The following is a 20,976-nucleotide window of genomic DNA, read 5'->3' as shown; positions in this document are numbered from 1 at the left end:
TATTTCTCTTACCTCTTTACTTTCATGCAGATTGACAAGTAGACTATCAGGCATAGGCAGGAAAATATCTATGGAGAAGACATGTTTCACTTTTGATTTCTTATGTTAATGTAATATAATTTTAAAAGTATAGTAAAATAGCAAAAATGGTCAGATGCAAATGCAATGCACGTCTACAACTGAATTACATTTCTCAATGTGCAAAAGAGAACAAATATGTTATTCCTAAACTATCCTAGTCTGTCTTGACTGGTTTTCAAATTAACTTGCAAACATGAATTGGGAAAAGAAAACACCACTCAATTCCAGTATGATCAAACTAGTATAACTGAAGTAGCATTTTTCCCCATAGTTGTAATATTCTGGAACCTTAAAGTGAGCTAACTTATACTGAATTCTGTGTTGCTTTTTCTAACTTTTATTCTCCCAACTGTTCAAATAATCTTACCATCAATTTCTGAAACAATGAGCATCTGAGGCTGTGATAATCCTTCCTGCAAATTGTAGAACTGAACAGTGCTATCAAATGTTATGAAGCCAATTTTTGTTCTTGTATCTCCAGGCAACCTTTAGTATGAAAATAAAACAAAAGCAAGAATGTTCCTGCAGTACAGAGGTATATTCTAGAGGTTATAATGCTAGTAAATGATTATTAATTTATCTTAGAAAATAATATTCTCCTAATGAACATTATCTAGCACATTATTAACTATTTTCTGTCATGGACCCAGAATTTATGAATGAAACCTGAACATAAGACGGTTCATAGTTGGTTCTCTCCCCTACCCCCCACCGCTTCTACTTGTTTGGCAATTAGAAAACTAGCTATGTCAAATTGCAGCTAATTGTGGTGGGGTGAAATATGGAAAAAGAAAAGGAGAAGCTTAAGCCTAGTTTTTCATTAAACATTGGACTGAGCATGCTGCTAAAGAGAGGGGCTGTTTTCTATAACAGTCTGACCAAGAAGTTGTTTCACAACTACTTGGAAGTCACATTATCATTAGCAATGGCAATAGCACTGGACTTATATACCGCTTCTTAGTGCTTTACAGCTCTCCCTAAGCAATTTACAGAGTCAGCATATTGCCCCCAACAATCTGGGTCTTCATTTTACTGACCTCCGTAAGAACCGAACTCCTGGCAGTGACCAGTGAGTTACTCTGCAATACTGCATTCTAATCACTGCAACACCATGGCTTTTTAGACACTTCAGTGTCATTAGACACTTCATTTCAAGTGGAAAAAAACAAGTTCCATCCAATCTTCCTTATGCTTTAAAATGTAAGTACTGTTGTGTCCAATAAATACAGAAAGTTCTTACTTGTCTAAGTTTTCCAGCAAAGACTGACACACAACTTCTAAGTATCCAGCTTCTATTGCATTATGGGACACATCAAACACAAATAAATATACTGCAGGTTGCGGAGGACGAAGCTGTAAGATAAGATTGATTTTTACTAATGTGCTTATTAGATCTGTTCTAGCAAACAGGTTTGCCATTTATGTAGCCCCCCCCCCTTTTTTTACACATATAAAGGTAAAGGTTCCCCTCGCACATATGTGCTAGTTGTTCCCGACCGTAGGGGGCAGTGGTGGTCATGTGGCTGGCATGACTAAACGCCAAAGGCGCACGGAACGCTGTTACCTCCCGTCCAAAGGTGGTTCCTATTTTTCTAATTGCATATTTTACAAGCTTTCAAACTGCTAGTTTGGCAGAAGCTGGGACAATAATGGGAGATCACTCCATTACAGGGCGCTAGGGATTTGAACTGCCAAACTGCCGATCTTTCTGATCGACAAGCTCAGTGTCTTAGCCGCTGAGCCACCGTGTCCCTATATCTGGACCTATAAAATATTATCTTTTAAAACTATAAATTTACCATGTAGTCTGAAGAAGCAATGAACTCCACGGTAGAATTTTGGACCTCTGGACGCTTATGAGGCTCTCCATATGATCTTGTTAGAGGATTGTACATAAATTCTTCAGGAACTAAATAATAAAATAAATGTATTGCATTTAAGTCATTTAAGTTAAAAAATGAAGAAATCAGCATAATAAAACCAAATAGAAAAATCAGCACATACAATTATTTCAATTAGAAATACAACAATGTGTATCTCTAAAAACATAGATGTTATGATACATAGAAAAAGGTTCTTTGATATTGAACTCAGAAAGTTGGAACTCTGGAGGCACTGGGCATATTGGAGAAGGATTAATACTTACCATCATTAACTCTGTAGCACAGATTACATTTCCATCTCCTTTGGTCAATAAAAGACACAAAAGGATTAATGTAGGTTCTGCATGATCTACACCTCACAATGCTGCTTGATGTTATCACAGGCAATTGCTAAAAAAACAACACAATTCTAGAATTAATTTGAGAGAAATTGTTTTCATAACTCTTTTATCCTAAACTGCCAGCAACAAATATTAAATTGACTATGCACTCTTCAGAGATTAAGTACTAGAAACAACTATTTTTCTATAGTAAGGTAACAAGTAGCAAGCTGGAGAGCCCAGCCACACAAGCAACACTGTGAATTAATTTTTCAAGGTTTGCCGAAAATCACTGAATTCAAGTAAATATATTTAAATCGGTAAATGTCAATATTATCTTGAAAATATTTTCCCCGTTTTCAGTGGTATATTTTTTTTTAGAATATCTGACCCATTAACAGCCAACACAATTTACAGCTTCCATCACTTAAAAACTATTACTGTACTACACAAAATGTATATACTTCTATAATATATAAATCAAAATACATAATCACCTTATTCAAATTTATCTACTAAAAACTTGTGGCAATAAAAAAAGTCATTTTACCGTTAGATCTCTGAAAGGATGTAGAAGCAATCCCAAGGGAAGTTTTGCTTTGTTTAAAAGTGCCTGAGTCTGAGGAATATTTGTCAAAGTGCATCGAAACGAGCTACGGAAAATCACAAACACATATGTCAATTATTTTGAACAATAGTACTGATTGTTTTATAGGAAAAAAAAAATCCTAAATGTTCAAGACCACATTACAGAGCTTGCCAAAAATCCTAGACAGGCCAGAATCTTGTATGTTCATTGCTCTTGTGGCCTGGAGACTCCAGAGACATTGAACATATTTGGAGAAGGCCTATTGAGATTAAACTGACAATTTATTAGTATTAAGAACAAATGTTTTAAAATGCAAAAATAAATTATGACATATACAAGAAATGTGAAATAGAAAATTATATATCTTCTCTTGCCCAATCAATGACATCAGGCTTTAAGGAAAGTCAAATATGTCTATCCAAAGCTGGGCAGAGGGTACTCTGGTCATAGCATCTAATTGCTGCTTGAGAAGAGGCCGACTGTCCAGAACGACCAAGTTAGAACCACTGCCTTCATTCACGAGAGGAAGGTGCCCGCAGTAGCTTAATAGTTAGAGGGAAAAAAACTTAGAAAGTACAGCTCCCTCCCTGCCAAATGTTCAAGCAGTTACAGGTGGCAGTGGGCAGTTGTACTTTCATCCAACCAAAATATAAGCGCAACCAAAATATACGTACTAAATTCTTATTTGCTCAGATTACGTATTTTTAAAATTAAACCCAGTAACAGATTGGACCTGATAATGTAAGTATTGATATCAATATTTGACTGAGAATTGTTTTTCCCGTTTCCCTATTTGTCATTCTACAGCAGCGGTCCCCAACCCTTACGACTTGGCAGCCTGGTAGGGGAGAAGGGAACCAGCCCGCTGCTCACATGTTAAGCTATGCATGTGTGCCAGATCACAATTCCCACAAGTCAAGCTGTGTGCACCAGCCAGCTGCTCATGCAGCCCAGTTCTGGCAGGCCACGGCCCAGTAGGGGGCTGCGGCCCAAGGGTTGCGGACCCGTTCTACAGGATTCAGAATAAAATGTGGAAAGACTAAAAAGTAGTATTCTTAATTCCCTTTAGTCAAATGTTTTTAGAATAGCTTTCAAAGTGACTTCTATCAGTGGCAATCACAGAAAACCATGACAAATGACACCATCTGTGCAGTGATATTATTATGCAAATACTACCCTTCTGGAGTTGTGTCCTGACATCCAATGCAACCTGTGGTATTTGATTATATAGTCATACAAATGTCATCCTTTGCCTCCCTGCAAATTTCTCTTGTTGAAAAATGGAACCAGGCACATCCTAAGACCAATTTTTCAGAGAAATTAAAACTGCAAGCATTCAAAAAATTGTCATGTTATACCTACTCTGGGCTGCAGTTCAATTTTTTCAGATCAGAGTTCAGATTAGGCAAAGGAGGTGAAACTGGAGCAATAGGTAGAATATTTCTTTCTTGAATAAGATTTAATGGTCTCAGACTTTCTGGCTGCTGTATCCCGAGTCCTCCCAAACTGGCTGATAGTTGATTCATGGTGGGATATACCTGAAAAAAGACATTTTAAAAAAGTATTAAAATAAACATTCAACTCTTTTCCTCACATCAATAATATTTTCCAGAACTTTAACTCCTATTTCTGTGCCACAGTACTTAATTTGTCATCCCAGTATGGGTTGGATTCAGAAGACCACTTTAAGTGGAAGCTCGTTTCCCTCTTCCCTGTCTCCTTTAAAGCCAAATGCCCTCTTCAAAACAGCTGTTCATCATCTGCTAAAATAAAAACTGAGAGGGAGCAAAAGCAATCCTGTATTCAAAAGTCAGAAGGATAAACATTCTGTCCCATCCCTGCCCAATTTTCAAATCAAAATGAAAACCTGGTGGTAATAGTAGTGGTAGTGGGATTATGAGACGACTATGGTAGAGAAGGTCAGCTAGCTACCTTTTACCAACTTCCACAGGCATCTCTCCCTCAGCCTACAAGCCATTTTCCCTACCTCCTTTCAAACTCATACACATATAAATTAGATGTACACAGATCTACTGACAAGCATTTTCATCTTCACAATCCGTATAAATTTGTGTTTTTAATATTTAGAAGAATTTGACATCTCCTACCCTTTCTTAGATCACCCAAAACACAACTTGAAAAAATGCTTTACATTAACAAATTATAAACTTGCCTATCTTGTGGATAATTAAATATTACAGAATATAACAAAACATGCATATAGGGCAATATGAACTTAAGGCTGCTGCAGATGGAATTGTGCCTTATATTTTTTGCTCCCCAAAGCATTTGATTCCAAGACATTTTCAATGGGCCTCCTAAGCTTAAAGTGCAGTATTTAAGAGAAATGTGACAAAAATATTCTATATGCAATATAGATATTCTATATGAATTGCAATAGTTTATCGGAAGTACTTAAGCATATAATTTTCATTTAACTAAAAGAGAAGAATTAAGTGTATTCTTCAATTCGGACACCATATAGATACTCTGACAAAAGACAATGAAGCCTTTAAACTGCAGTCTAATGTGCAGTTTAGGCTCATTAAGGATCCAAATTAACTTATTCATTAGCTCCCACTAACTTTTCCCCATAAAACAACAGAGCTAGAAAACAAGTGGAGCCATTCTATCAATTTGTTGAAAAATCAACTCCTCCTCATTTTTAAGTGTTCAACTGTCCATTATAAAAATTACCAAATCTCTTTAAGAAATAACTCGTGTTCATCTCTTCCATTCTTACACAGTCCTTTTAGATTGTAAATTGGTGGATTAGGACTACTTTATTTTGTAATTGATCATACGTTAATCAAACAGTGAACCATTTAAGTGAGCCACGGTGGCACAGTGGTTAGAATGCAGTACTGCAGGCTACTTCTGCTGCCTGCCTGCAATTTTGCAGTTCAAATCTCACCAGGCTCAGGGTTAACTCAGCCTTCCATCCTTTTGAGGTCTGTAAAATGAGGACCCAGATTATGAGGGCAATATGTTGACTCTGTAAAACCGCTTAGAGAAGGTTGTAAAGCAAAGTAAAATGGTATATAAGTCTTATTGTTATTAAATGAAAGAGTTCTAAGAAAAATAATTAGAGGGAACTACTGTTAAACATGATTATGCTGAGCACTTCAAACTAACTATCCAGCTAAATATACAGTAATAAACGTTCTTACAAATCACAGTCAGGCTTCTAAGAAAACCAAACCATTTTTTTCCTATATGAGATGATAAAGGAAATATAGAAGCATGTAACTTCTGAATTTTCTAGTTTCAGTTAGGATTTTCTTTGCTATAAACATTTTAAATCCTCTCTTTTGCTAGGGAAACAAAACCATATATTTATGTACTCATTTACTTCTTTAAATTTATTATAGCTAGCTGCTTCAGTAGATGTTGGGAAGATTACGATGTCCAAATAAACACGTAACACTTTAAAACATAAAACATACATTTAATATGAATAAACTTTTTCTTTAACTGAACTATAGAAAATAATTTTCAAATCCAAAGCATTCACATTCTAAGCCTAGTCATGCACAATGAAACATTCTTTCTTATGCAATTTATTTGACCCAAGTTTCATCATGGATATAAGGTTTTTGGGATTCCTAACCTGTGGATACTGCGAAAATCCAGAATTATATCCAGAGTTATTTGGTTGCATGGCAGGAGATGGCAAAGATGGTGTCACATTCTGGTATCCTGGCTGAAGAGGAGGATACCCACAACCAAATGACTTGGAGACTTTAGACATCTGAGGAACAGAGGAAATAGGAGGTGGGCTACTTGCCGCAGAACATGTTTCTAAACAGGAAAAAAAAGTTAAAAGTTCTTTCTTATAAAACACAAGCATCAAAATATACTGAGCCAAATATAGAAGCATAATACATTTATCATTAGCAAAGCTGTGCTACATGCTATATATCATTTAATGAATATTTTTTTAAAGAAATGAATTTGATTACAAATCAATGAAACAAATTCTGTACATCTTTTTTTTCAAAATGCACACATTTGAAACAATAATTTTAACACATTTTAAATGTTTTCAAGCCAAAGAATTGAAATTTTTTTATATATTTAATGGATGTTGACTTTATAAAACTACATTTTTTTCTTTAAAGGAAAAGGTAAAGGTTCCTCTCGCACATACATGCTAGTCGTTCCCGACTCTGGGGAGCGGTGCTCATCTCTGTTTCTAAGCTGAAGAGCCAGCGCTGTCCGAAGACTCTCTGTGGTTATGTGGCCAGCATGACTAAACGCCTAAAGGTGCACGGAATGCTGTTACCTTTTCACCAAAGTGGTCCCTATTTTTGTACTTGCATTTTAACATATTAGGTTGGCAGAAGCTGGGGCAAGTAACAGGAGCTCACTCCGTTATGCGGCAGCCAAACTGCTGACTTTTCTGATTGACAGTTTCAGCATCTTACCCACTGAGTCCCTTTACTTACTTAACTTTATATTTACTCTTCATTTAGTTGTAGCCTTAAAACAAAGTTATTTTAAGCTGCATGGGATAAAAGTAAGGGTATAAATGGAATATAACATTAGATTTCAGGTTTTATTTTGGCAATATAATAAATAAGCATCTTTGACATCGGCCATTAAAGAGATACCTCTCTCTCTCTTGTATGCGTAGCTGATAAGCAGAGAGTGAGAAAATTAGGAAATATGACTCTATTTCTGATGCCTGTTCATCTGCCATGACAAAGTTACATAAATATCTTATGCCTAGAGCTAGTATCATTATACTTACATGACAAAGTCTTTATGACATGCTTAGTTCCTTTTGTGGAGACTATTTATACAACTTGGCAAAGCTTTTTTGCTACAGTCTTCTTCTAGGAAGTTTTTAACTTCCTAGTTTAGCTTACAGCCCTAGACCTTCTTAGTGATCTTCCACGCAAATATTAACAAGCTTTATTCCTAATTATTTTTTTGAGTCTCGGAAAGGATGGTCAGATACAGCTATGTGGCTGACTTTATTACTGTAAGTTGATTTTTTAAAAAGCGGTATTGATAGTATTAATTATTAAACCGAACACAATTCACCTGGATAGCCATCACCTTCAAGGGTGTCGTAATTGTTGAGAACAGGAGATGCACTGCTAGTAGTGGAAGAGCTGTCAATAGCTAGAGAGAAAATACAGACATTCAACTGATAATAAGTGCATGCTAATAGATGCATAATACTATCTGCTACAAAAACTGTAAAGATCTTACAGGAAATTGCAATCTATGGGTAATTTCACAAGTTACTAGAAAACCTACTTGTAAAGAACAGCTGAAGTCAACTGAACAAGTACATTAGCATCTATTCAAGTACACTAAAAAGGTAACATGGGAAAAAGCCAATTAAAAAAGCAATAATCTGAAAAGTTAGCCATGTTTATTCTTGTTTGTAAGTTTTAAGATAGTATCTATATATTATGTCTCTCCATTCAGAAACGTCTGAGTTAGAGAATTACTTGCAAAAATGAACAAGGGCAATAAAACCTGTTATGCTTTGGAAGCACTTGCAAATGTGTAACTATGAGAAAAACGATAATCAAGGACTTTTTTCAAAGGATTTCCTTAGTGCAGATTTTCTTATGTCCCTATTTATATTCAAATAACCACCTTTATGAAGAGACATTTCATGGTCATGTCATGAAATACAAACACAAACATTCTTTGATATTAAGTAACTATAAACCGAAGACACAATGGTGTTAATCCATGCAGGAGTTCTGTTGCAATAAATGTGCAGCAAACAACGCACACACAAAGGGGCTCCAAAATTTTCTTTCATCCAATGAAAGATTTTTCTGTTGAAGGAAAAATTTGGGCATAGGAGGGGGCCTTATGACTATTGCAAACCATACTGTGCTCTTTGCCGAGTGTTGTTAAAAGTGCAAAAGATCAGGGATGATTATGTTCAAACAGTAATCTGAACTGTTCATGTTCTTCCAGCCATTAGGTCCACAAAACATGCAGAGAAAATTGGACACAAACACATGCCTGAAGAGGTTGGTGGGCTGTATACCTCAAAATATTATGCTAAAAATCACCATTTACAGGCGTTACTTGACTAATTATGACAGAAGCATTCAACTCAAAGGTTGCTTTCTTATAAAGACTTACCAGGAAGTAAGTCCTATTGAACTCAAATGACCTTTACTACTTCCTAGAAATTTACAAAGATTCCAGTGTCAATGTCCAATGTATAACAATTATTTATTATACTGGGATATTACATCTCTGCTGTGTAGAAGGTGAGTCAATACTACCTGCCATTTGCCAGATGGGTTTCAGCAAAAAGATAAAACTGAAAACCAAATTAAAAATTAGGTTTCAGTATCAACATTCCAGTATTTATATAACTTTTGTATTTCAGCAGATTCCCAAAATTAAAAAAAACCTCCAAAACATTTGTAGTACTCTAGAAAAATTCTCACACTGCATTGAATTCTCCAACTTTGCAAGCAAATGGACAAAATGTTTGAGGCAGGGCAATCTTATTGCTGTCCCTCCTCAATTGTGAATACATTTTCTAATTCATTTGTGCTTTTAATTCAGTCTTTCAATAATCAGAATAATGGAAGATGGAACACTATCCCATTACTATACCAATTTTAAGAAATATAGTGACCAAAGCAGCTGGAACAGAAATTTCACAGTAATCTTTTTGATTTGTAAATAACTTGACTCTCTTAGCATCTACTATGTACATGAGATTGAGTATATTAAACAAGCTGATCAATAATTAATCTAGATTTTTAATTCTTTTAAATAGATTGTGGAAATTAATTGCACTATATAACTTTGTAAAAGTGTCCCTACATATTAGCATCTGGCATTGGTGATTCATAGGATTTTATATGTCATAAAACAAGGAAGCTGACAGTGCCGAAACTTTTACATTCTATTATGAAAAAGAATAAACCTGTGTGTAAGTGAAAACAGAACAATTTTAGCTTGAGAACTGCACTGAAATTTTGAAATCTTTAGGATAATATTGAAAGCACATTTTTACATGCTAAGTTGGCAATATTGCCATACATATTGGGGCAATCTATACAAAATATTTACACATAGGTGTACATGATTTAATAATACTCTTCCTTTTTTTTTAAAAAAAGTTTGTTTTCATTTTTCTTTACTTTTTTTTAAAAAAAGCTTGTTTTCTTATTTTAAATTGTGTTAAATTACACTTTTTAAAGATAAAGCTTTAGTCAATCATCTTTTGATTTCAAGCATCTTCAAGTTCATTTTTCTCAGATGCTTGCCTAAATTTATTAAAACTGAAATCATCTACACATGATAGGCACTGTCTCCCTTTCAGGAGAGGCAGAATGTAATGTATTGGCAATGGTTAACAATTTATCATAGTGCAATGTTTGCCTTGGCAGTAAGATGGAAAGTCTGTTTCCATAATGGGAAAGCAATGTGTATGTAGTATTTACAGTGATGCTAAAGAAAGAAAGAAAGGATATTTTTTAAAAACACCTCCAAATTACACATATTACATCAAATACTGTAAAGCTATTTCTAATGAAGGAGATGCTCATTTTTATAGCCACTTATACTGAAATAAGCTCTGTTCAATTACATGTGACTAACCTCTATCTAAACATGTAAAATAATTCAATAATGAAACCCTGGGATCTTTTGTACAAATATTTTCAACTCTTAAATGCATATTATTTAGGCTCCAAAATGATAGTTTGTTTGAATTACTTGCACTGAAGAAATGGAATAATGCCATCAAAAGTGAAAAGTTAGAAATACTGGTGCAAAGCTAAAGCAGACCTGCTTCCTCATCCTCATCCTCCTCTTCCTCATCATCTGAACTTGATGACAAGGGAGTTGCTGAAGAGCTAGCTTGATTATTAACAAATCCACCATACTGCATGCCTGTAAAAGTGGAAAGCACAAATACCAAAGTCAAACACACAGGAAAGGCAAGAAATTGAAAGCACGAATAAAAGCATTGAAGTAACACCAATCCAAGCACAACAAAGGACACTAACATGAAGAGCAACCTAGTTAACCCCGGAGAAGTTTTCTTTATAGAGGTTAACCACCAGTTCTGGAATGCTGTGGTGTTAGTAACAGGCAGAGAAACTTAGTAGTAGAACAGAACACTATTTACTCTTCATTAGAGATTTTAAGAAATCAAAATTGTTTCTTAATTATCGAGTTACATTGAGAAATCATTGCTCTTGATGTAGAAGGATCAACCAGTGTTTCTCATCCTTGACAATTTTTAAGATATGTAGACGTCAACTCCCAGCATTGAATACTGGCTGGGAAATTCTGGGGGTTGAAGTCCACAAGACTTAAAAGTTGCCAACGATGAGAAACACTGATCTAACCCACCACCAGTTCTACAATTTTTATTGTTTCTGGTTTATGTTGAATAGTATAGTGACTTTTAAACTATACTGTGCTTTGTTTTATGACTGAAAGCCATTGGAAGTAATAATATATCAATGAAAGGAATAACAAATAAAAAAAGATTAGCCAGCAATGTCAATCCATCAGTCTTGGCATAGAGAACAGGATAATTTTTCAGTCCAATTATCCATTGTCTTGGAAGTACCAAAGCCCATCTAGACAATCAAAGACTTTTTGCAAGAGATCCTAGATAATCCTTAACATCAAAATCTATTCCACAGCTTCTGAAGAATGAAGTTTCTTCTCACTTTCCTTCATTTCCCCATCCCCACCCCAAAATGATGCTTTAAATGGTGATTTTATTTTACATTTATATTTATTTACAAAGAAAAGAAGTAAAACATTTCAGCAAAGCTTCAGAGGTGATTTCTTGATCGAGATAACTGAGAAAGTCTTCTTTGAAAAATTCTTAAAGAATGTAGATGGATAGCCATGGATCACTGAACAGATCTGAATAAACCTTAAAGTTACATCAACTCAATAAATTCCAGTTAAGAGCAAAAGAATCTGTATCAGGCTAATAACAAAAGCTTGGTGTACAATATGAGGTGACATGGAAAAACCTGTATATATCTGGCCTTAGAGAGGTCCCTGGGCTATAATTTGCAAGCAACAACTTACAGCAATTGACAGTTTGGGAAACAAACAATAATATTAATTCATGCACATCTGTGCATGAAAGTGGAAGCTAGCAAGGAAGAATCTGAAGAGCAAGTCTGAGAATTTAAGAAAACAAACAAATAAAACCCAAGAATACACCAAAATCTGCTTCAGGAAGTATTTTAAATTAATTTTTCCTAATTGGAAATCAGCAGTAATTAACTATTAGATAGAACAATTTGATAGAATAAAAATGTATTTTTACTGATTATTTTTAAATGTGATTATTTTTAAATCCTTAATCTCCAGAGTGCCCTCATTTTCACATAACATTACATTGGAAATTTACAACTTTCATTATACAGAAACAATCATTTACTGTACATTCAAACTATGATGTAGGAAAGGAGAGAAAATTGGGTTGTCAGAAATGGAAATGAAAATTATTTTGATAAATCCTTCTAATTATAGCAACCAGAATGCATAAAGTGTACCTGACTTTTTATGAAAGAAGGCTCCACTTATACATTTAAAACAGATATATGTTTTGAAACATGTTTCAAGATATGACCAACATTCAAATTATTTTTTTCCAAATACCCTTGGCTATTAGTTACCAGCCATTTGTAGTGAAAAAATGTAATCCCCGAGACATCACACTAATAATAAAAGTAAATACTGTCAATTTCATGGTTCTCCCACTTGTAACATGTGGCTGTGAAATGTAGACCATAAAAAGGCTAAATAAAATTGTTGAGAATAACTTGGACCAGAAGAACAAATCATTCAATAGTCCATGATACAAACTCAGACTGCTCAATGGAAATAGGATTTAAATATTTTAGATATGTAAAGAAATGGCAAATATAAATGAAAAAGCCCTAATGTACAGAAATCGTTTGAAAGCAATAATAAGAGGTCATTAGAAAATAAGTTGACAAATGGATGACACAAGTCAAAGCTTACAAGACTTAAAAAAAAAAGTCATCAAGAGACAATCTTGGCAAGCAGTTTATCTAATCTCAGTCAGAAGTGACTGGATAACTGAACAATTGAGAATTTTAACTAACTTACAGTAGCTATTAATAAAGTTATTTATTTGTTAAGTGTAATACCAACATCTAAGCCATCTAGCCACTGAAGTGCAGAATCGTTTATATGAAAAAAATTCAGATACTGGATCGATGTATGCCCTCAGATTATGTAAAGTGCAAAACCTATTCAGGATTGTCCATTGCTGAGGTGTTAGTTCAAAGCTTGGCTCCTTTTCGTGGGGTCATTTATATGTCTACCTATATCTGGGCATTCAGCAACCCATTTGGCTTTCCATTGGGAATAGATCTTAAAATTGTTGGGCATATTATTAAACATATTACTAAAGTATAAACCTGAGATAACAATCAGAATGACTCTCATCATACAACTTCCTTCCACGTTTCTTCAATATACTGGTACACCTTAAACCCAAAATAAAAAACTGAAATTTGGAAGTTCTGCCCCTCTGTGAGGCTAGTTGCACTTTGGCAAAAACAAAAGCTAAAATGATTTGCCTGTTAATGTTTCAACAGGATCTAAACTCAGAATTGCTATGTATGTTTTACCCATGAAAAGCAAAAGCCACTTGGGTCGCAAAAATTTGGACAATCACAAGAAAGCAGCAAGAGATGCAGGAAAACTAATCCTCTGCTTACTATTTATTGGCTTCTGCATCTGGAGGCCTGATGTAGTAGCCTCAACCCAACCACCTCTTCCTGGCATCTGTCTCTGAAGTCTTCTCAAACAAATGCACAGAACACAGTGATGAATGAATAGCAAAGTCAAAAAATCTAAATCAAGTAACCAAACTAACGTAACTTATTAGCATAGAAACTTGGAGTGAAAAAAAGACAATAGATGGATGAGTTTATTGAGTCTAAGTCTGCGTGTGGACATGCTCTTTTTCTCCTACCAATTGAGGAACTTTGAGTTCCTTTGGAGATGATACTCACTACACATATACAAAGGCTTCCTGACTCTTCCTGATTTGTGGATGTTCTAAGGCATCAGATGTTGAGACATGTAAATCTTAATTAGTCAGTGATCTCTTCATCTCTCCACATTTTAACAGAAATCTTGCAGCACTGGTTCATAAGAGTTTCGGTTGCCAACTGGATGTAAGCTCCAGTCCAGCACTGAATTTAATGGCCCCCACAGCAATTTCTTTCTAAGATTTTGTCCAATGACATATTCTCTCTGTGCTATGCGCTCCTTGAAATCCTCGTTTTACTTCCAAATTCAAACACATATCACTTCTGGCCAAAGCTAAACAGCAATAGGGATATGACTAAACTCATCTGTTACTATGACCAAAACAGGAGAATTAAAAAAACAAAAACAATGGGAACAAGAACAAAAGACATTTTCCAACTACAGCAATTAAAGGAGAGTAAAATATTCAGAACACTCAACAAACAGATATTGGCTTCCACTTGAAATAAAACAAACCCATCTGGGTTGATCCGGGTCCAAAAACAGACATTTTGGGTTTGAGCATGGGCCACCTGAAAACTTCTGTACTGTCTTGCCCAGAACGTTTTGTACATATATGAAAATAAATTTAATTTTTGTAATTTAATCTGTTTTTATACTTACAATTGTCAAAGGTTTGTATGTTTTATCTTGGTCTAAGCTGCTCAAAGTCACTTTGAACTGTGAGATGGGCAGCAAATAAATTTGATAAATTTGTACATCCTCCTAAAAATACATGATGCATTATGACAATATTTAAACAAAAGATCACCATTGGGACAACTTGATTGTGACTCTATAACTTGCAATTCTGAGGACAAATGCATTAATTGCAGGCTCTTATATGTTAATTAAATAAGTAGTATTTATTAATAAAATTTATATGCTGCCCATCTCACTGTCCCAAGTGATTCTGGGCAGCTTACAATAGTATAAGTTACACACATTATATATGCATTATAAAACATGGACTATATTTAAATTAGAACTAAAGCCTTACAAATATTAAAATTACAGGCCTATACACTGTTTTCAGGATTACCCATACCAACCAATAGCTGTTTTATTAAAATATAATTTGGAGCACATATTTTTTTTCTTTTAAGCCAATTTATATACCTTTATGAAGAAAGGAATCTGATGACTGTGTAAGACAAGATGAAGTGATGGGCTTTTCTGTCTTCTCTACAATAGATGTTTTAACTGAAGAAGCTGCAGCTGAAGCCACTCCTTGGTTAGGTTTTACTGACTGGATATTCTGATTTATATAATGTGGTGACCCTGAAAAATCAAACATGGGGAGTATACATTAGAAGGGATGGATTACTTATGCTAATTTACAAATAATTTTTGAAGTGACAGCAATTGGACGTTTAAAAACAGATAATGAAATTTTTGAAAATGGCAGGAACAGAAGCATGCAGATAACGGATTCAAAGGTTTGTAATAAAATTATTGTCATTTACAATATACCTATTAATATAGTTTGATAAGTTTGTCTAAGTTTTAAATGATACAAGAAAAGCAAGCAAAGATGACAAATCCCATATTTACAATGTAATTTTTATTCTCATGAAAGAGAAGATTAAGGAAGCTTCATCTTAATGACTGAACCTACTCTGATTACACTCAGTGTCTAATTCTTAATGCCTGTTATATCACAATAGATCAGGGCTGTCAAACTCCTGGCCCATGGGCTGGCCACGCCCACATCATTTAGCAAAGGGGGGAGAAAGTTGTAATACATAACATGATGCCACCGTGACACTGCACGTTTCACACCCCTGAAATAAATGAATATAATAAAAAAATGAAGATTTTTTCGAAGAGTTGAAAAATGTGTGTGGGACTTTTATGAATCTTTTTATTACTAATTTGCTTTATTATACATATTTGCTTTCTATTCAGGTAGTCCTTGATTTACAACAGTGAGAGTTCAAAGTTACAATGGAAGTGGGAAAAATGACTTATGACCATTTTTCACATTTATGATCATTGCAACACCTTCAGTCAAGTGATCAAAATTGAGTCGCTTGGCAACTGACTCATATGTATGACGGTTGCAAGTTCCCAGGGTCATGTGATCACATTTTGCAACTTTCTGTTAAGTCAATGAAGAAGCCAGATATACTAACTGTGTTAGTAACTAACAACTGCAAGATCATAAAATGGGACAAAACTGACTTAATAATATCTCATTTGCAATAGAAATTTTGGGCTCAATTGTCAATTTTACTCAGTACTACCTATGCATTTATTTGCTTACAGACACCCAAATACTGAATGGATGTTTGGAATCAAACTTGAAAAACAAATTAGCCTATTGAGGATCGTTAATATTAGCAAGAAAATGAAGAATCGGCTTCCAGTGTTAAAAAAAGCAATAAAGTGAAAGTAGCCTGAGAATAATGCACAAATCAGCGTTCCCTACTATGGGCAACATATTGCTTATTAAAATCCTGTAAATAATGTTTATTCTTTTAAAGATTTGGGTGATTTAAATAGAGCAAACAATCTTGCACATAAGACAAGAATTTATTTTAACAGCACCAAGCTAGTTGGTTTATATTATAGTTCAGGGGAAAAAAGCAACCTGGAGTGAGGAAAAAATATTGAAAATATGAAGCATTTTTGTAAAATCATTTAGCTTCCTTAGCTTGCACACATTATGTACAACAGTCAATTTATTTTAAGCATATTTGTATTTTATGTCACATATAATTTCTCTGTGCAATACCTGTACTCATTGTGTTGTTTGCTTCAGGAAGAGATCCTGTAAAGCTGCCATGATTCCCCTGAGCCAACTGGACCTCTGGAGCACTCCATGATGCAGAAGTGTAGCCCAAAGGAACTCTGGGTTGTCCTGTAGGTGGGGCTCTAGTTTGATTACAATAAGCATCTGCTGCATTCAAATGCCCATGTGCCATCACAGGCTGGATACTAGGCATCTGCCCATATGGATTGTCAGTGGACATGGGAGGATATACAATATTAGGGTATGCAGCACTAGACACAGGAGGCATGGGATAATGACTAGAGGAAGCAACAAATCCCTGAGATGGAACAGAAGAGCTGGCAGAATGCAAGACGGAATTGTTGTAGGGACCAGTAAATGAAGAATAGGACTGTGAAATGCTGGTATGCAACTGGGATGCAGAAGGTACTGTTCCTTGGAAAAGTCCTGGTGGTTCTGCATTATGAGGTGCTCTATTGTACAAGTGTTGTGATCCCTGTGAATTTAACATCTTCGGTGTCACAGACGAGATATTAGCATTTTGTGCTGGTACAGAACATTGGGGAGAATAATAATCTGCACCATAATAGTTTTCTAGCTGTGAAGGAATCGCTTTACTGGGCACTTGTGAGAAGTTTCCTGAGGGAGCTTTATAGTTTTGAGGATGTGATCCATATCCAGGGGAGAACTGCATCAGATTACGTGATAGTCCTGAAAGAGAGATTACAGCAATTAAAAGTGCTTACACTTTAAAGGAAGAGTATGAACTCAAACATCAGTAGGACGTATCAAAAAAAGTGGGAAGACACAAATTAGTTTCAGGATGTTTTTGCTGGAGAAAGTCTATCAATGTAACCACTAAGAGCTGACACTAATTTGGTGACATATAATTACTCAATCAGTATAGAGAATGAATAATTTTGAAGAAACCTGCATAATGACAATTCAGTGCAGCCACTGAACCAGTTCATACAAAAAATTTATAGCAGAAATGAGTGGAAAATATCATCTATATAATTTTACAACTACAGAAGACAGTACAAGCTCACTTAATATATTTCACTTCTTTTCAATGGGAATGAGATATTTACACAGTGATATATAACACAAAAACCAAAATTTAAAGATGCTAACAAGAAATATTTAAACTATAACAAGTACAGCCAACCCGTGTTTCAGCCTAAGATTGAATCTTATCCGATATGCTGCATTTTAGATTCATAGACAGACAGACATAGATATATAGATGTAAAACAACATATTTCAATTTATTTTGAGGTCCGTGCTGCATCTTTCCTAATGTTCTAGATCTCAGGGATAATCCATTCTCTCGGGGCTTCCCGTCCAGTTCAATGTCCCTGTACTTACCCGAGGGAAACAAGTCAGTCGGCCACGATCAAAATTTTTGTTGCGCAGCCTATTCGTTTCTCCTAATGATGTATCCCACCCGTCCTGTCCCGCTTGTCCGCCCTTTCTTGCCGGGACACAGTGTTTATTTACAGCTCTTCCTCCCAACACCACTTGCTGGAGCCGGCGACGATAATGGTTGAGGCCCGGACGGGATTTCCTTATATGCCCTTTTGGCCGACCAGAAGGAAACCGCTACCTCTTAATCGTGACCCCGGAGGTTCCGCCTCAGAAAGCCAATGGGCAGCGCCCATTGGTCTAAAATGTCTCCCAGTTTGCGCTGCGAATATGTGGTTTTGCTGGGACTTCCTCTCCACCAAAAGATAAACAGTCCCATGGCTAGTAGAAAAAATATTTATAGTGGTGAGCGCGGAATTGGAGTAATGTTAGTGTTTTCATAATGGTTGGTTTAATATTGATTTATTGAATTATGGATGGATGACAGATAAAAGCCAGAGTTTATAAACGGAAATGGCTGGATTAATACAACGTTGCTAAGCTGTAGCTTAACTACAATATAATGTGAAAGCATTGGTTTCTTTGTGTTGTGCTTGGCTCCTGGGGCTGATTATTATATGGGCATGTAGTTTTCTTGGCAATATTATAGAAGCAATTCACTGCTGCCTTCTAAGGTTGTGTGTGCGCGCGCGATTGTGTGTTTTACATGTATAACTTACGGCGAGGAAATTCGCTAACGATCTAGGCTAGTCAGGTCTGATTTTGAGCCCAGGTTGCTAGATGCCTAAGGGATCCTGGTATTTTGAATAAACAACAATTGATTGAGTTTACACAGCATGCTCAGTCATAATGTACTTTGTTTGCTTAGTATGATTGATAAATACAGTGTTTTTGGTTACCTAGCTACGCTGATATTCAATTACAATACTAACAATCATTTTTAAAATTTCAGTTTTGAGTCAAAATTTAAAAAAACTTTATTGGAGAAAGATATTCTATACGAACAAAGAAGGGACAAATAGGTTTGTATTTTTTAATCAAAGAATCGCCATGTAATCTTAGATGTGTTATATATGCTTTACTTATGTGCTAAACATGTTTAAAGACCAAAAAGGGTCTTCTTCATTTTGGCATCTGTGAGGTACTGAGATTGTCTTTTAATAATTGTATATGTGTGTGTGTGTGTGTGTGTGTGTGTGTGGTGTGTGTACACATACATACATAACAGGTTTCTAGAAGTCACAAAAGTAATGTACTGCATCATCTTTCAAAAATTATTTGAAGCAGATAATTCTAGAAGAGAATATCAATAAGTTAAATAAGTTAGTTATTTAATAATTGCTCAATATAACAAAAGTTAACCATTCCAGACAAAAGTTAACCATTCCAGACAATTGTTTTGTGTAGATCGATCTATCTGTCTTTCTGTCTGTCTCCATAAATATTTGAATTTAGTGACAAATCCCCTCTAAATTAGTAAATACTAAAAATAATGAAAAGATAACAAGTAATTTCCAAGCCCTTTTTATTTCAGTTTACAATATTTATTAACATAGCTCTAAAAACTATATAATATAAAATATAAACATTTAATCCCCCCCCCCTTTCTGTATTCTTGTTTAAATTTAGAGAAGCTTCTGTATATACTCTTAGTTTCATCATTGCTGCATATTTTTCAAGTTCCCAATCAAATATTGTCATTATATATTTTTTTCCAGTGTTGTGCAATACAACCTGACTCCCTGTGAAATCAAATATTAGATCTTATGTTTTTGTTAAACTAGTCCGGCTGAAATACACTATTGTAGTATTAAAGAATTTAAAGTACAGCAGGCAAAATAAATTCTGCAATTCAAACAAAAATATAACACTCTTTAAAAGAGTATTAAAGTATTATTTTTAAATCTTTTTAAAGGGAGCTTTAGACTTTTAATGGAATGTTTCATTTGAAACATTTTAAGCTCTTATTTTGCAATGCAATGTTACCCTGAAATACTTACAAGACCCTAAATGCATTAAAGTACAATTGTAGCAGCTGCTTTCTTTGTTAATGTTGGCCTATGGATTTGAGTGGCTTGGCATGGCTGCTGCTGAGTGAGTAAAAGGAGAAAAACACCCCCCTCTATTCTGGCCTTGAAGGGCAGCTGCTCTATTAAGAGGCTTGATGAGCTGTTCCAGCTGCTAGCCATGGCTGGTGTGGGGAGATTTTATGACAGGTGTCCCATATAACAAAGTTCACAGGTGTTAGGTACTCAAGTAGAGGGGGCATTCACCTTTTAAGTTACTGTAGGATATTCTGTTAGTATAACAAAAAATTGGACAAAGAGAAGAGGAGTGAAGAGAAGTGGATGTAAAAGACAGTAATTGAAATAAACAGAATAGCTGGAAAGAGAGAAGTTGGACAGAGAATTGAAGCATGCTGAACATTTGTTGGTTCCTGTTTAGAGTGAAAAGAACAGTCCAAAATGACTTATTTGGAAAGAAGGGAAGTAAAGACATAGTGGCATGAAACACACAAGACCCAAGAATGGAAGGATGGATTTGGTTGGCTGCAGGTGTCAGCTACATCAAAGATCCTGGAGGGAGCAGAGGGAATCAGCTGTCAATAGAGAAGCCTTAGTTCCTGGAGGGGGGACTCGGCAGAAGACCCTGAGAGAGATTCATCCTTCAATGGAGAAATGATAAATGTTTTGGCTGTGAGGAGAATATTCAAGCAACACTGAACACACTATGTAAAGTCCAGTCCTTTTTTTTTTAGACAACACACATCAAGCCAGAAACTAGAGTGAGATATAAAGAAAGAAGGAAGCAGAAAAAAGAGAGGTAAAAGTCACTGGGAAGGAGACCTAGGAGGAAATCTGACATCAGAATTGTGTTGCTTAGCCCTGTTGCAAATACTTTATACAAATAACTAGTAAAAACAATAATATCCAGTATCATGTGTTACTGTGTCCATTGCCA

General features: G+C 35.2%; 1 protein-coding gene across 2 annotated transcripts in view; it reads right to left on the bottom strand.

The window, feature by feature from the left end:
* SEC24B (SEC24 homolog B, COPII coat complex component) overlaps positions 1–17,359 on the bottom strand; it is a 29,795-nt gene extending 12,436 nt beyond the window's left edge. Inside the window, exons 1-12 of one of the 2 annotated variants that reach the window (XM_032224028.1) lie at positions 16,654–17,359; positions 15,036–15,197; positions 10,662–10,766; positions 7,923–8,003; positions 6,484–6,674; positions 4,236–4,411; positions 2,835–2,937; positions 2,228–2,354; positions 1,881–1,990; positions 1,322–1,434; positions 449–567; positions 13–68 (exon numbers count right to left, since the gene is read on the bottom strand). In XM_032224028.1, the coding sequence (XP_032079919.1) occupies positions 13–68; positions 449–567; positions 1,322–1,434; positions 1,881–1,990; positions 2,228–2,354; positions 2,835–2,937; positions 4,236–4,411; positions 6,484–6,674; positions 7,923–8,003; positions 10,662–10,766; positions 15,036–15,197; positions 16,654–17,344 (2,034 nt within the window). In that variant the 5' untranslated portion in view covers positions 17,345–17,359. The remainder of the gene's footprint in view (positions 1–12; positions 69–448; positions 568–1,321; positions 1,435–1,880; positions 1,991–2,227; positions 2,355–2,834; positions 2,938–4,235; positions 4,412–6,483; positions 6,675–7,922; positions 8,004–10,661; positions 10,767–15,035; positions 15,198–16,653) is intronic. The other variant, XM_032224029.1, reaches the window with a different exon arrangement.
* Between the last annotated feature and the right edge of the window lie 3,617 nt (positions 17,360–20,976).

The sequence above is a fragment of the Thamnophis elegans genome, chromosome 9, assembly GCF_009769535.1.
Source record: "Thamnophis elegans isolate rThaEle1 chromosome 9, rThaEle1.pri, whole genome shotgun sequence".
Classification (NCBI taxonomy): Eukaryota; Metazoa; Chordata; class Lepidosauria; order Squamata; family Colubridae; genus Thamnophis; species Thamnophis elegans.
The sequence above is the reverse complement of the archived record's forward strand: the minus strand, read 5'-3'. Positions and strand labels throughout refer to the sequence as shown.